Source organism: Corvus cornix, chromosome 5 (genome assembly GCF_000738735.6).
Source record: "Corvus cornix cornix isolate S_Up_H32 chromosome 5, ASM73873v5, whole genome shotgun sequence".
NCBI classification, from domain to species: domain Eukaryota; kingdom Metazoa; phylum Chordata; class Aves; order Passeriformes; family Corvidae; genus Corvus; species Corvus cornix.
In genome coordinates this window covers 9353259-9370298 of record NC_046335.1, presented here as the reverse complement: position 1 = coordinate 9370298, position 17040 = coordinate 9353259, and the positions used below count along the sequence as shown (strand labels likewise).

Genomic DNA, 17040 nt, shown 5'->3' with positions numbered 1-17040 from the left:
AAAATGTAGGGTTGTTTTGTTTATTTTTCCTTTTACAAGATGCATTAAATCTTTTACACACATTAGATCTTGGGAGTTTGCATAAATAAATTTTGAGTGTAAACCAGAAAAAAAAGCACCTTGTAAGGTGCATAGAACAAGGAAAATAACCTTACAATTTTTTTTTTTTTTTTTTTGCCAGAAACATTTTCAAAAGATGATTATTCTGTGAAAGAAAGTGTTGGATTTCTGACCAACTCTAGTAATCCTGCTCAAATGGAACTTCTGTTTTGTTCTTTCTGGAGAGAGTCCCACAGAATCTAAAATGACCTTTCTATAGAGTTTGAAACTCTTCATCACATTCTTTTCATGTGATCTTGATTACATTTTTTACTCTTGAGTAGCACAGGGAAAAGAGTACACGATTAAAGATGCTTCGAGATCTGTGCTAGAAATATATGAAGGAAGTGGAATTGTTTTTTTGATACATAACAAGAATTAGATGCAATTTTTTCTTTCTTTTGAAAAAAGTGTTTCCCTGCAGCAGACACAAAATATTTGTTTATTTAAAAAATTTTGTTGTGGACCTGTCAATACACACAGTGTACTCCAGCAGCTGGAGTTACTACACAGTTTTTTTCTGCCTTCCGACACTGCTGGGTTTTGTTCAATAGCCTACAGTATAGATAAAAAAAATCTAAGTAGCAGCTGTGCAAAAAGGGCTTGGGGGTCCTACGGACAAGTCATGTATGAGGCAGCAAAGGGCCCTTGCAGCGATGAAAGCGAAGGCTAGGCTGCACTAGCAGGACAGCTACAGCCAGCAGACACAGGGGAATGATTACTGCCCTCTACTTAGCACTTGTGAGACCACATCTGGAATTCTGTGCCACGTTTTGGGCCACTAAGAGAGAGATTGACAACTTAGGGGGAGAATATAAAATTTATTTGTTAGAGTACTAAGTCGTAGAAATTGGAAGTAAAAGAAATTGCTTGGACTATCCCACAACCCCTATTTGTACTTTGAAATTGAGTTACAGTTCATTTAGAAGGTGCAGTGCAGGGTACAAATTCAGTTCATATGACTGGGAGCCAAAAAAATCCCTACCACTTTCCTACAGGAAGCGTGTTCTTCCTTTGACGTACTGAGTAAATCAGGCACTTAAGTGACACTTAAGTTTAGCCTCAAGGTATTTGTGCAGCAGCTACTTCTCAGCTCATGTGGATTGTGCTTCTCAGCAGTTACTGTTCCCAGTAACTGCTCATTGGGTTTTAGCCAGTTGCTTTGCTGATTTTGCTTTATAGTTGGCCAGTAGTAACAAATCTCATGACAACAGACCTAAAGATTTATCAGATTTCCTTGAAAACAACTTCAGCCTCCTCACACTGGATCTCCCGCCCAATCCTCAACAGAAACTACCATATACTTTTCAAACACAATACTTAGAAGTAAAACCAGTAGCTGAACTCGACAATACAGGGTTTAATACAGTTTGTTTTATATGAGAGCTTAATTTTCCCCCCTTCCCACAATCTCTTCAAGTACACATTTCTATCTTTTTCTGTAAAATACCTGTAACATTACCTTTTTTTATTGTGCCTCCTCACTTCCTTTACCTGCAAAATTGCTAACCCAGATGTATCTGCTGTTCCTACCTAAATGTGAAACCCTAAATTTGTGTTTAGTTCTGAAGTTTAATGTTTCTATTTTGAAGTATTTGAGTTGAAGACAGCCTTGTACATCTCAAAGCTTAGGATGACTGTTACAGGGAGACAGAGGAAGATCTGAGAAATACCTGGCACATTGTTGGTAACAGGTGAATGTATGAACTGGAGCTCAGTTACACCTATAGTCAATTTCAGTATCATGATATTCAGCTCCTGGTGATGGCCAGCTTTTTGCAGATAAGGCAAATGACAGCAGAGATGATCATCAGGATAAAACAGACAAATATTCAGAGCTTCTGAGGTTGGTGTAGTAAGCTTCCCCCTCCTCTTTTCTCTTATTTCGTTTTCAGAGGTCTCAGCAATATGGATAGAGATGGTATCATCCCACACACACCTGTGCATCTCTGCCTGTTTCACCCTGAGCACTTTTGGCAAGACTGTTGAGAAACAGGAGTTACCTTTCACAATGCCATGTTAGATCTGGCATCTATCTTTGAGGGTGAATGTCCTTCAAGGGATGGAAGAGCTCAAACAATGGAGTTTGTGAGCTGACCAACATGATCTGATGGTCATCTCTGCCCAGGGCAGAGCCATTGAAGCCATAGGTGATCTTTAAGGTCCCTTCCACCCCAGTCATTCTATCATCCTATGGTAATACTGCCAAACTACAGGAGAGGACTGATTAAGTAAGAGATCAGTCTGAATAGATTGTGGGTTTGCAGGCTGCAAAAAACCCCAACCCTCATCTTTGCTCAGGAGATCTTTCCTCCCCAACCCTTGTGTTCCGTGTTACAGCTGTACACACATCAGGCACTGTGGTACCTGGCTTGTCCTCCTTTGGCACAGGGCTGGATGTGCAGCCTGAGGTTGAAGATTTCCCTTCTTGTGAGAGAATCTAGATGGAAGTCGAGGGTGCAGATTAGGAAACTGGAATGGAGGGGCAGGGGTGCTGCCCATGCCACGCCTCCTGTTTTGGGAGACGCTGGATATACAGGAGTCACCTCTGAGGCCAGGTAAGCAGGGGCAGTTCCCACCTTCTTCCTCATGAAGGAAAACGAGGACGAAGCAGGTGCTGTCGCCGGGCTGACCCTGAGCCCTGTGTCTCCCCTCTCCTCCCCGGGTCCACAACGCGCCGCTGCTCTTGGCTTCTCCTTCAAGCATGAAGGGCTTTGATGTCTCCCCGCGCTGGCGCTGCCCCGCGGAGCAAAGTGCAGGGGGCGGTGCCGGGGCTGCCCCGCCGCGGCCCCGCTGCCCCTCACGGCCGCTCCCCGCGGGCGGGCACGGCGGCTCTCCCCGCCCCCGGGGCAGCGGGAAGGGGCGGCCCCAACACCTCCCTCCCGCCCCTAGAGCGCCCGTTCTCCGCACGGCCGGGAGGTAGCGGATCGTGCGGCGCGGGATGGAGGCGGCGGCGGCGGGACAGCCGCGCTCTCTGCTCAGAGCCCTGGGCAGGGCCCGGCCCCAGGAGCGCCCCGGCTGCTCCCCGGCCCCCTCCGCTAAAGCCGAGGCGCGGGTGCTGGTCATCAACACGGGCGGCACCATCGGCATGGTGCAGGACGTCAAGGGTGAGGGGCCGGCGGCGGGGGGGTGCCGGGGTGGCTGCGGGGAGCGGGGCTGGCCGTGACCATGGGGCCGGGGCTGCCTTGGCACGGCGCGACCGGCGGGGACCCGGCGCGGTCTGCGGTGCGGCATCGCTGGTGTGAGAGACTCCCTCTAATCCCCGGTTCCCGTCAGCTGGGTCACTCGGTAGCTCAGCTGATGGGCATCCTTGTGAGCGTCACAGCGAGCAGCAGCGGCTTTTGGCAGAGGACAACGTGTTTCCTGCAGCGTGAGTCCTTTCTGCCCTACCTCGCGCGCTGAAAATGAAACTAATGTAGTCGCACTAGTCATGCAGGCTCTTTTTAGCTCTAAATGAGCCACTGTCACCGGCCACCCAGAGAGCGTGTGCCTGGCATTCCTGCCGGGAAGAGCGTGGGCCGCTGGAGCTGTTGGCCGTGACAAGGATTTTCCAGTGGTGACCTGGCAGGCGCAGCGGATGCAAGTGTGGCAGCTGCCAGGTGTCAGGGTGAGCGAGATCAGATGCAGTGACCGTGTTCACCTGCCTTGGGACAGGTTTCTGCTGCTCTCCCACTAGCCTGTGCCTTCCTTCATGAAATCACTGAAGAGTTCTGTCTTACCTAACCAAGAGAGGGGGAGACTTTGATGAAAAGGCTAGATATGCTGAGCTCTCTCCCAGCAGCTGGAAAATGTTTACATCCAAAACTGAACACTGGGATGTGTCAGTATAATGCCTGCATTTTATCTGAAGGCTTCTTAGGTACCTACAGGTATATGCTGTGTATTTTTAGATGCCCCTAAATGTCAGCAGAAGGGTGCCCAAACTCACCTGACACCTCCACAGGCCCCCAGTCCAGCAGCTGGTTGGAGTGGCACCTAAGCACCCCTTGATCATCATTCAACAGGCACAGATCCAAAGAGATACCAGAAACATCAACCCATTAATGTGTCCAGGGAAAAGAACGGATTTCAGTCAGGTCTGACTTGCTGTAGGGCTGTGTTGGGTTAAAGGGAAACAGGGTAACTTAAGAGTGGGAGTGAGAGGGAAACAGTCCAGTTTTGATCAGTATCCATTTAGTTTCTTTCCTCGTTTACTTGGACGGCAGTGGAGCATGCCAGGGCTTCCACAGCTTATGTCTGTCTTGATTCAGAAGCATGGGTACTTGTGATCCCTATTAGTTTCACGCCCCTGCTGGAAATACTGTCTCTGCTTTCATTTGTAGGATTAAAACACTTGGGGCTTCACCTTGGAGCTGCCTAGACTTGATTTTTTTAAAATACATGTCCTTTCGTCTCAGAAGATGGTGATTGGCTGATCCTTATTATTGTAGTAAAGATGCTGTAAGGTGTTTTTTGTTTTTTATGGCTGTCATCTTTGTTTTTAATCTGTCAAAGATGTAAAAAAAAAAAAAAAAAGTCCATCTTTCAATGACATGTGGTGACTTGCCTTTCTCAGTTTGCATTGTTTATACTAAAACAATTTCCTACTTTGTTGCCTCAGCTTTCTAAATACCTCTTTTAAGTAAATAAATTATAATGACGTATCTCATTCTTTTATGAATGAACTTTATAACCTCTTCTCATCTTGTATTTTTTTTTCTTTTGCTTAACACATGTCAATCATTAAAGCATGTGCCAACAATCTAACAGCTATGATCTAATGATGCTGACTTGCTGCATCCTGGTGAGGGTTTTGACCTGCTTTTCATACCCACATCTAGCTGCAGAGCAGCCAGAGTACCTCTTTCAGAATATTTGGCAGTCTTTAGTGTTCAGGCAGAAAGGGCATGGGAAAGGCAGCATGCTTCAAGGGAAGATACAATAGATGCTCATTTCTTCTATTAATCAGTGGATGGAAAGTGCCTGTTTTCAGCCCTTCCTAGAACTACAAGTGTTTTACTTCAAGCACAGTGAGCAGAAGTAGCTCATCTGGCACCTCCAGCACGTCTTGGACCTGTTGGAATTTCTGCACACCTACATGTTATCTGTGCAGGAGTCATTTTCAGAGGCTGAATAGTCTATTTCAATTTGTGTGAGTTGGATGACAACCAGATTCAGGTGCAGACTCTCTCAGTATACATGTTTTTGTTGTCAAGCCACTTCAGTGCGTTTTTAAAGTTTCTTACTCCTACTTATTTCCTCCTACATCAGTTTATTTTGGCTTATCAGTAGCTCATTTCAGAAAGAGAACCTTACTGCACTCCAAAGTGAGGTTGCTGTGATAGTGATCTTTCTATCAAGTTTGTGCTGGTGCCTTCAGGAAGATCTTTTCCTTGGGCATGTGGGCTAGGTCTCTTTCCTAGCTTTTACCTGTAAAAAGGAAAAAAATCCTCAACAAATCCAAGTAGAGCTAAGCTAAATACCCCTAGAAATATTGCTTATCTTGGAATAGTCTGCTTAGGTGACTTAGTTATTTATGTGTCTTTTTTAGACATACTAGATTGTCAAAGGACTGGCTGCTGTGGTCCAAACCTTTTTCTTTTTGAAATCTATGTGCCTCACTTCTGAAAGCTCCAAGTACTGTAGCTGCTGAAATTAATATTTTTGTTCCCTGTTCTCTGCGGCAGCACAGGTTGTAGGATACCTTGTTTGGCAGGTAGCTATAACTGTATTATCTATAGCACCAGAGTGAAAAGCAGAGTCCCGGACTGTAGGTGAGACAGAACTATGATTGTTCTCCTCGGTCACAGGTGCCTGTTTGCTGTTCTGCCTTTGTCCACCCGCTCTGTGATGCCAGGGCTGGCCAGCTAACAAGGGTAAGGACAGAAGTTGATGAGAGCCATTTGGACAAGTCACACAGTCTGCCTCTTCTCTGCAGGGGTGAAGTTGCTTCAAATACTTGGTCAACAAGCTTGGCTCACAAAAGCTGTTTTCCATGCATAATAAAGCAGAAGTGTTCTTAAAACTGTTGCACTTGAGTTCCCCTGTGTTTGCTTCTTGAAGCTGTAAAGCAGAAATCACTGCTAGATGTGGATGCATGTGGGGGGCTGCATAGGTTGTAAGTGGGTCATCTTGGATACATCTGCAGAATGCCTTGAAAAAAAGGTTTTCATTCACTGCAAGCAATTAGAGAAAAATCCTGACAGATTTGTGATTAAGAGATGAGGAACTGCCGTTTATAGAGAAGGGATTAAAGAATATTAACTTACATCAGCTCTCCAGTTCCTGTGGCAGATACAAAAAATAAACAGTCTAATCCATTGTCGATATTCAGAGCAAGATGAACACTGGGCAAACAGAAGAATAATCAGGAAACACCCAGGAAGCACTTGAAACTGGGCTGCATTTCTGAGCCAAAATGACTCAATGCCCGAGTGCAGCAGAAGTGGCCATTTGTGACTAAGCTAGGAACATCCTCAACAGGAAAAGCAGGGATTGTAGCTGAATGAATGAAACATCCAAGGCTTGAAAGTGTTTTAAGTATATTTTGTAAAACTAAGTATTCTGGCAGTAATCCAAACAAATCCACTAAAATGCTGTTGCTGTCCTGTGAGGAAGTTGGCTATGAAGAGGCCTTCTTCTTCATTTAAGGCAAGCCAGGAGGGAGATTAAGGAGTTCTTAAGGATTTTTCTGTGAGCTCGGAAAGTAAATGGAAAAAGATAGAAGTACTATTGAAAATATTCTCTGTGTTTTGAGTATTTTTAAAAAAACCTTGCTGTTTGAAGGTGAACCAAAAATAATTAGATGCTAACTTGGATGAGAATAATGTTTAAATAAACAGAACTAGGAAGTAGGAGAGAATTCCCTGGCCTCAAATTGGAAATAACTTGAACTAACAGAAGTAAAATAATGAGGTTTAATAGTTTATTTTCCTTGTGAACAGATGATATGAAACAGTGATATTAAACTGAACTTGACAGTAGAATCTTGAAGTCCAGAAGGAAGTACCTTGGAAAGTCCTTGAAAGAAAATTATCTCAAGAAGTCAGACTTTAGAAAAACAGGGTAGTTTCTGATTCTGGATGGCAGAGCTGTCGCTGTCGTTCCTGAAACAGGGAATTGGGAGATGAGTTGCAGCTTAGGTTCACAGGTGAACTCAGTTCTGTGATGCTGAGGACTGTAACATCAAAACATTAGGTGCCTTTCTGGCTAACAGAGAATGGCATGCAGATTCTGTATGGAATACCTGGTTGCAACCAGGACACCTGCAGGTCCACCAAACACTAAATGTGTTCTTAGGGTAGTTTAAACCTCCAAACAGGTTTGGACCTGTTTTAGGGTCCCTGCCACAGACAGACCCCATCACGGGCAGGGAGAGGGAGAGCAGAGTTTGAGAAGCATCCACGCTTTTAACTTTTTCTATTCAGTGGTTTATGCACCTTTTTAGCTTTTGTCAGTTCAGATGTTCAGTCCTAAACCTGCTAGTGGAAAGTACCTAGTATACATCACAACTTGATAGTACAAAATGATGCTGAGTGATTTTGAAGTCTTCTGCTGCTCAGTAGTAATAGTATCTATGGCAAATGTGAAAGAGAATGGTAGGTTTCTGCTACAGTTGCAAAACTTGGCTCCCTGTCCCTGCTTCTGATCAGTATTTGCAGGCAAGCAACAATGAAAAATGGGTAAAGGCATAAATGTTTGATGTGGAGATTTGAAACATTATTTCTCTTAAATAAAGGATTTATTTATGTCAAGTCAAAAGAATAACTGCATGAACATTTTCATGGTTTTAAACTGGCAATAGACTGTTTAATTCGGAAGGATGGGCAAACTGCTGTGTAGCTTGACTACTTCCCTCCTTACTGTGCCACTCGCTCCCTTTCCATCCCTGCTCCTTTATTTACTTCCTTTATTCTTTGTTTTTAAGGGCTTGCCCCTGAGGCCAATAAATTAGTAAACAGCTTGAAAACCATGCCGATGCTGCACGATGAGGCGTATGCCCGGGAAACAAAACTGAACAACTCCCATGAATTCCCAGAGAACACATTGGTGCTCCCGTAAGTACAACTTCCTTGGGGCGAGGAAGGGTTAGCAAGTGTCTTGTTGTTTTTCAGGTAATTACATCCCTAGACATTTGACGTGAAGAATCCATAATGAGGTTAGCAAAAATGCTTCTGTTAGTTCAAAAGAAAAAGGTGCACCATGTTTGATGTGATAGAAAATATGTGTTTGGATATATTTGCAATGAAGTGCTTTAGAACTGCCTGAGAAATAACTTTTAAGTTAGGCTACAAGTAACCATTCTGGGCAGTCCATTCATGGATTTTTTTTTTTTTTTTAATATTAATTTGCTGCTGTGCAAACATACAAGTATTCTACAGAAACTAAGAAAACTGTATATACAGCTCCATGGGAATTATCTTCAGCATATATCTGAAAAAGTAGTGTGTAATTAATGCATCTGTGAATATGCCTCATGCTTTGATTCTGCAGGCCTTCTGGTTTTGAAAGCCCTAAAAGCTGATTGTTTTTCCCAAATTTATGCAACATTATGATAATAAGTGATGGGCTTATAATTAATCTGCATTGCTTCTTAACTGTTGGGCAATGATTAATAAGCTTATAGATTTTATTTAGAGGGCAGTATGCTAATTTGAAATATTCCCTAGCTGTGATGAATGACTGTACCCCTGTAAATGTGCTAACTTTGCACAAAGAATGATTTTACATAGTTGCTCAAAAATAAATGGGACCATAGCTGGTGTGCTGTAAAAGTAAAAATGGATATTCAGTAATCTTTAAAGAGAAAACCAGGATATTCAAAGAAAATATAAGGTTTGTTAAGTTTTTCTACTTTGTATCGAAGTCTCTATATAAAGCTTTAAAAGGTAACCACTTAAAAAGCAGATAGCAGGAAAAGGAGTGAATGAAAAACTAATGGACTCCTGGTGCAGTAGTATTTATATGAATATACAGTTTGTGTTAAATATGATGCTTACACTAAGACAAATGGAGCTCTATTATGATGCTGTGCTTGAATAACTTTTGAATACTTAAGGGATTAGAAACAGAACTACACTATACACAAAACAAAACGCCTGTGAGTCCTCAATATACTTCTCCTGGCACATCTTTTCTATGAAAACCAGAAAAGCTTAAAACAGTCATTCACTTCAAAAAACCTGAGGTTTAAAAACTAATCTTGTCTTGTTTTTCTGGCAATGCTGAGTGCTGTTTCTGGAGGTTACTTATGGCAATTTGCCATCTTGTCTTTTGTGCTAGCCAAATGATATTTTAACTAGGTGGTTGAGAAATATTGTGAGTTCCTGAGGGGAGAAGATTTTCTGAACTTTGTATATCTGCATGTAACATCAATATAAGAGGAATTACATGATCTCTTTTTAGAGAGAGGCATCAGAAGTTGAAGACAACTGGTTTCAGGTATCAGGATGTCATGTTTTATTTAAACAGCACATCCTCAGGAGAGCTTTCTTGTCACAGGTTTTCAGCTGACTTCCAAAGTTACTCTTAGCATGTGTAAATGTGATATCCAGCAAGGCAGTTTTTCATGTGAAGCCTGACTTCTTAGGTACAGTATGTCAGTTTAAACACATTGTTTAAATGCTCTCTCTGCAGTATGCAACAGTCTTAAGGCTTCATGAGGGGAGCAGGTCTGCAGATTTTATTAGAAGTCTCAGGTGTCTCGAAAATGGGAAATATTGTACCCAACTTTAAAAAGAATAGAAAGGAAGATAATGGGACCTGCTGACCTGTCAGCCTCCCCTCTGTGCATGGGAAGGTCATGAAATACATCCTTCTAGAAGCTCTGCTAAGGCACATGGAGGACAGGAAGGCGATTTCAGCTAGCACAGCTTTACCTGGACTTCTGTAAAACTTTTGATGTGGTCCCCTACAACATCCTTCTCTCTCCATTGGAGAGAGATGGATTTGATGGGTGGACTGTTAAGTGGATGAGGAAGTGGTTGGATGGTTACAGCCAGAGAGTAGTGGTCAATGGCTCAGAGTCATGATGGACATCAGTGACAAGTGGTATCTCTCAGGGGTCTATACTGGGACCAGTGTTATTTAATATCTTCATTAATGACATGGATGGAGGGATTGAGTGCAGCCTCAGCAAATTTGTAGATGACACCAAGCTGAATGGTGGTGTTCACACACTTGAAGGATGAGATGCCATCCAGAAGGACCTGGATGAGCTGGATAAGTGGGACCATGGGAATCTCACGTGGTTTAACAAGACCAAGTGCTGGTGCTGCACCTGGGTCAGGGCAATCCCTGGTATCCATCCAGGCTGGGGATGAACAGATCAGAGCAGCCCTGCCCAGAAGGACTTGGGGATGCTGGTAGATGAGGAGCTGGACAAGACCCAGCAATGTGCACTCACAGCCCAGAAACCACCGATGTCCCAAGTTGTATTTATTATTTAATTAAATTTAGGTATTTATGCTTTAAACCACATCAAGCCATGAACTTCTAAACTTGTAATTTAATTTCCAGATTCAAGATATTTTTCACCTAGACTTGGGGGATGGAGAGGAAAAGTGTGAAAACTACTGATTTAAAGAGAAAATCAGAAGTGATGAGATGATATTAACACTACGAATTTTTTTTTACAATTCTCTTTCTTCATAGTATCTCCAAGCAAAACAAGAGAATTTTTTACACAATCCTTGAGCTCTCGCCACTGCTTGATTCCTCCAACATGACACCAGATGACTGGGCCAGAATTGCAAAGAAACTTGAGGTACAGTGATGTGGGATAAGAATTAATTTTTCACTTAAACAAAACCAGCAGTATATCTAGTATGCTCAGCAAGACAAAACAATTCAGTAGCCCTGTAGATATATATTTGTTTCTTTAAATGTAAAGTACCTTAATTAGTTACTTGCAAAGTAACAAGTCCTGTGCTTGCAAAGTTTGCAGAATTTTTTTTTATTTGAAAATGTTGTAAACTCCTTAAAGTTACATCATTCTTCCAAGGATAAGCCATGCCATGATTCCATACAATAAAATAAATGGAAAAATTGCAGCTATGATTGGATAAGGTATGTAACATGGAGGTTGATGTGTCCTAAAATATTGGCTTGGATTCACTGTCCAAAAATGTTTAATAAAATCCTTAGGTGTGAGTAGCTTAACTGAAGGTTGCTTAGTTACACATCATTTGAGTGTTCAAATAGCTTAATAGTTGGCTATTGACATAGAAAATAATTTAATGTCTTTATGCCTTTCTTACTCTGGGCAGACATGGACTGGACTAGCTTTGGCTTTGCAACCAGTAGAAAAAACTACTACTAGAGTTAGGTGTCCCACAGTGGAAAATGTTTAAAGCCCTAGATATTTCTGCATATATAGATAAATTCATTACATCCTTCTCTAGAATAAAAAATATAGCATTTCTGTGCTCCTGTCCCTTGCCTGAACTTAGCTATGTGCTTTTAAAAAAAGCAAAACTGCAAAACACTTAAAATTCTTCACAGCAGGAATTCATACACAGCTGACAGAAATAAATAACTGTGGGGTTAGGCAGATAGTGCTCTTCCACTCCATGATAGTGGGCTTTATAGTGTAAATTCCCTCCTTCCACCTCGCTGTAGCAATTCATGAACAGTTCAATAATGCAGGGAATGATGCTGAAGATTCAGGTAACAGTCTTTCACCTTTAGGCTCTCTAATTCTGAAACCACCAAACTTGTGAGGTTGGTTCTCCTCTTAAATGCATGTTGCCCAGGCAAAGAAGAGATGGAGGTGCTGTGTACATGGAAAGTCTTTGGGATGGAGCAAGGGTGCAGTTGGGCAAAGCCCAGGGCCAAGAGAAGGCAGCAATCCCATGCTGAACAGGAGAGAATTTACCCTTTTCCTTATTGGCATATTAGTTTTTATTACAGAAAAAAGTGTTTTTTTCTTGTACACAGAATGCAGGTTCTCTGTGTGTCCAGTATTGTAATCCAAATGAAGTGTGCAGAGAGGCAAACAAAGGAACCTTTTCAACTCTCCAGCTTGTGTACAGACACTGCCACTTTGTGTTCATCTTGGACATGTGCCTGGCACTGCTGTAACATGCTGATGATTTTCCAGTCTAAAATCTTCCAAGATGTTTCTGTGGGATATCTCCTTAACTTATCTCCTGATCTTTCACAGTATGAAGCTTAAACCAAAGTATGTTCTTTTGCATCTAATAAGGCTTATAAGGCTGAAAACACTTGTGAGTGTACTGATTCAGAGAGGACAGTTGGCTATTTCTGTGATCTTGGCCCTTCTTGAAACCTCCTTACCTTGTTGCTGCCTTGGTGGATGGCTCCAGCATGGTTTTTGCATCACATTATAGGTTGGCCTTCAGAAAGACCTTGCAACACTGGCAGATGTGTTGGCTCAGTTGTTAGATAAGCTATCCCCTGAAGCTTCCAGTAGGTAGGAACAGGTAGACAGACATGAGTATCAGTGAAGAAATGGCAAAAGGACAAGTAGGAACCTACAGATGAGTTTGGAGGTGACCTTAGTATCAGGAAGTGCCAAGCATGTGTGCTTAGTGTTAACGTAAGGAGTGTGATTAAAAAGAAATTTTGTTTAAACGTCCTTTTTCCTCCTCATGCTGGCACTTCATATATCTGCTTAGAGTTCTATGTAATCCTTTCCATGTTACGAAGTTACATCAGAGACATCAGTGTCTCTCCCTACAGTGTTTGCTATGTCCATCATTCTTAAAGTAGCTGAACCAATTCCTTTTTCTTCCAAAAGCCAGAAGATAACTTTATTCTAACAGGATGAGCAGTGTGATTCATGACTTTGCATTAAAAAAAACCCCCACCTCTTGTGTGGAATTGTATGCAAATTAAAATTATAATAAAATTCATTTTGATATTGCATGTGCCTGATAGTGTAAGGGCCTTCTCAAAAACCATCAGGCGAATGCCCATTAATGAACAAGAAGCCTCTTCCCGAGTTTCTGCTATGGAAAGGATGGCTTTCCATCAGAAGAGGGCACTCTGACACTGGTAGTTTGCTTGTCTGCCACACGGATTAAACGGACTGTTTTCCCCCCTATATTATGACAGCCCTGGTTTGCCTAATCTGTTCCTGTAAATGGTGTAATCCCTACAGTAAAAGCGGCAACAAGAAATCAGACTATACGACTAATTTGCATATGTTAACATTCATGTTTAAAGCCATTGCTAAGCTTTTCTTAATTAGCAGTCTTCTGGTTTAAAAATGCTGCATTAATATGTATACATAGAAGAATCTCTTTGACTGTTCTGTAATTAGAATTACTGGCTCTAGTGCTTAGTGTCCGATTAACCCTTAATTGTATTTAAACTGGGAGCAGGATAACTTTAGGAGGAATTGTGTGTGCAGTACCCTATAAAGCATTGTGCTGTTGCCTGCATCAGTGGAAGTAATGCACTGTGTACCTCACCTGCTGGTGCCAGGGCATTGCTTTAACAGTGTGAAAACTGTCTCTTCCCCTCCAGGAGCACTACGAGAAGTACGATGGCTTTGTGATCCTGCACGGTACTGATACTATGGCATACACAGCTTCAGCCCTGTCCTTCATGTGTGAGAACCTGGGCAAAACTGTTGTTCTCACAGGATCTCAGGTAATAGAATTAATTTGAAGTTGAAGCAGGAATTCTCATTTTTGGTTTTTATATGCAGAACCTGGTTGTATCCTGATTATCACTGTACAGCTTAGCAGTGCTGGCCAGGCCCCTGGCCAGGGTGAATCGTCCCAGTGCTGACAGAAACGAGTGAGAAATGTCAGGCTCACCAGCTGAGGATCTGCCCCATAATTTTATCATTAATGACTTCACAACTCTGTACCAAATCAGACAAGGAGTTCATTATGGCTGGGGCCAGATGCTTCAGAGAAAGACATAAGATCCTGTCATTGGCCATTGTGTGTTAATTGGTTTATATGAGAAGCATTTTTCCAGCCTCAGGTGGCCACTGGTTGTCAGCTGTCTTTTTTTCTTTAAAAGCCCTGAAGCTTAGTATTTTTTACTTCATCAGTTGTTATCTCAATTTATGTTAGTCATTGTTGCATTCTTTATAATTTTAAAAATAAACTTAAAGCATTAGATGCATTTTTGATAATTTCTGTTCCACAAAGCATCTAATATGGTCTGTTTCCTTTCCTCTAAAGACTGCATTTATTAATTTTCATTTTCTTTGCTGGAGATCAGCCCTTTGCATATTGTCTGAGGGGAATTGGTTGTCTTACTAGAATAGCTTGCTTGAGTGTAAAATACAGCTCTAATCACAAAGGAGAGATGAAACACCACATTGTAAAATTCCCCTCCCCAATCTCATAACTTCCCTTTCACATGTGGTGTATTTGAAGTCAAAATACAAAAGTCTAGGAAGGAGTAGGCTCCCACTTGCTGTCTTGACGTGGAGCAGTGTAGTCATGATACATCGGTCAAGGTTTTGCTTTCTTTTTGGTTTTATTGCTTGGAGATCTATCTGACATATGATCCAGCAAGGGAGCATGTGATTTCTTTTTTAATAGTTGATGAAAGAAGCACTCTCTTTTAATAAAGAGGCATTCTGAAAAGGCATGGAAATCATCACTCAGCAGACCATTTCTGTTTTTAATCTTGCCCTTTTCTGTCAGTAATAACCTGCTGGCTCAGTTTTACTATGCTATGAGGAAAGATGGTGCAAGAGAGCTGTTGTGAAGCCTATCGTGACAGTTCTGTATGTTCAGGGGTGTTGCTTTTCCTCTCTATCATCACTTCTCCTATGCTCAGTCACTTTCAACTATGCCTACTTGCTAGTTTTTGTATTTTTCCTGAACTAGTGTTAATATCCTTAATGACATTAGAAAAATCTCTCTTAGTTTTTAAGCACTTAAATTATAAAATTATGTTAAGCAGAGAGAGAAATCTTGCCATCTGCTGCAGTTTAAAATAGTTTGGGTGAAGAAGGAAAACTTTTTTTGTCATAAATCATTGTTACATAAATTATTCATGTATTTGTATTGCATAAGTTGGACTCATTTTTTCTGCTGTGTAGGCTTTATATAAGGGCTCAGGTGTAATTCCAGTCTCTGTTCTTCAGGTGCCCATTTATGAGCTGCAGAATGATGGCCGAGACAACCTTCTGGGGGCACTGCTGATGGCTGGGCAATTCGTGATTCCTGAGGTCTGTTTGCCTGGGAAGACCATCTAAGAAGCTGCATTTCTCTCTCTAGCCAGGACACAAACTTAAATACTCACTAAATATCCAGTAGGCAGTAAGGAATTGTACTTAAGCAGGAAGATGAATGGATTCCACTGAGGTAACAGTGCTTGCTTGGCAAAGCATGTGCTGTTCTCACATTGGTCATATCCCATTTGCCCATACACAATCTGGAAGGACTTTCAAATCTGAAATATATGCTGCAGCAGGCTTGAAACTGGAGGTTCTCTTGCAAATATGTGGGATCTGAAACACCTGTAAGTCGGTTTTTTAACTGAATGTTACTTTGAAGTTCTCCAGTCACTATAGAACTGTGTGTGTGTCTAGGAGTGTCTTCTAGCTCTGTTCCTAAGGATTGAAGTGTCGAGAGTGACACACCTAATGAACATGAAGGTACCTCCATAGTCTCAGCACCCTGCTGTTTGTGCTGTGCAGCCCAAAACTCTGAGAGAAAATGGGTCAGGTTGCACCTCATTTTACTTCTGCCATGCTCCCAAAGCCTGTTCTTGTAAAACAACAGCAACAGCTGACTGGCCAAGATCTTAATAACTGATAACAGCTTTGAGGTATCTCTTTTCCTTCAAGTTGACAACCTTTAACAGACTTGAGAAGGAATGTAATTATTTATGTATGGTAACTTTTTTGGAAGTTATCCTCATTTTCACCAGGCCTTTCATTATGTTTTGGACTCTGAATTTATACATAACTGAAGAATTTATTAAAAAGTTCACACTGTTTCTTTCCTCCATCTCTGAAGAGGACTCAGGCAAATTTGCTGTCTCCTAGACTAAGCCTCATGAGAGGATTATGAAACTAGTTAGCTCTTAACTTGTTTTGTTCTTAAATTCTTAAACCAATGTGTGACAGATGTGCCAACTCTTTTTGAAAGGGTTAGACTTGTAAACATCTACTAGCCTCTGAGTTGCTTTAAAGATTTAGAAAACACTTTATAAAGGACGGACTACAGTATTTATCTACTGCATCTTTTAATTACTGGCTTATTCATAGACCTGTTTCTTTACTTGTCTTGCAGGTGTGCCTGTATTTTTATAATAAACTGTACAGGGGAAATAGGGTGACTAAGGTGGATGCTGGGAGTTTCAATGCCTTTTCCTCACCTAACCTGCCTCCACTTGCAAATGCTGAGGTTGATATTACAAGTAAGCAACATCATCTCTTAAGCCATGTAATTTATGCCGCTTGCAATAGAGCTGTAGCTGAAAAGAACCTGTGCTTATGTAGTTGAAATGTCGTTTTTAAAGTAAAATATCTTTGAAGGTCCTGTAACTTGACTTCACTTCATCTGCTCTGAATCTGTTTAAATATTAGTAAGGCTGAGACTTTGTGACTCAACTGCATTTATCTATTGAATATAGATGTGAGCTAGACTGACTTTGACTAGACATCCAGACTAACCAGAGGGAATGTTGCCCCTGTGTCAGGAAAACCTTGCTCCAAAGATAAAATGAGGGAGTCAGGACGGAAAGAACAAAGAGTTTCATCTCATTAATGGCCATGCTGGGCTCTGAAATTGGGAAAAAAGTCATTGCAGAGTACTTGCAGCTTCAACAGTCTAACTCTGTTGCATGTCATTGTGTAAGATGTTTTACTGGATATTTAGGACCTGTCTGAAGTGCAAACACACAACAGCAGACCTAAAATATGTGAAGTTTTTTTTCCCCAAACTTATTCAGGCTCCCCGTAATTTTTATGTGTCTGTTTCTTAAGGAGGGGAAAGACTACATGAAGGTTTTAGTACCCAC

The 17040-nt window shown here is 41.7% G+C and overlaps 1 protein-coding gene across 1 annotated transcript in view; it reads left to right on the top strand.

Annotated features, from left to right (window-relative positions):
* The first annotated feature begins 2980 nt into the window (after nt 1-2980).
* Nucleotides 2981-17040, top strand: part of ASPG (asparaginase) — a 44526-nt gene continuing 30466 nt past the window's right edge. The window contains exons 1-6 of the mRNA XM_039552963.1: nt 2981-3206; nt 8006-8135; nt 10732-10843; nt 13570-13695; nt 15158-15241; nt 16311-16437. Of these exons, the coding sequence (XP_039408897.1) occupies nt 3041-3206; nt 8006-8135; nt 10732-10843; nt 13570-13695; nt 15158-15241; nt 16311-16437 (745 nt within the window). The 5' untranslated portion in view covers nt 2981-3040. The remainder of the gene's footprint in view (nt 3207-8005; nt 8136-10731; nt 10844-13569; nt 13696-15157; nt 15242-16310; nt 16438-17040) is intronic.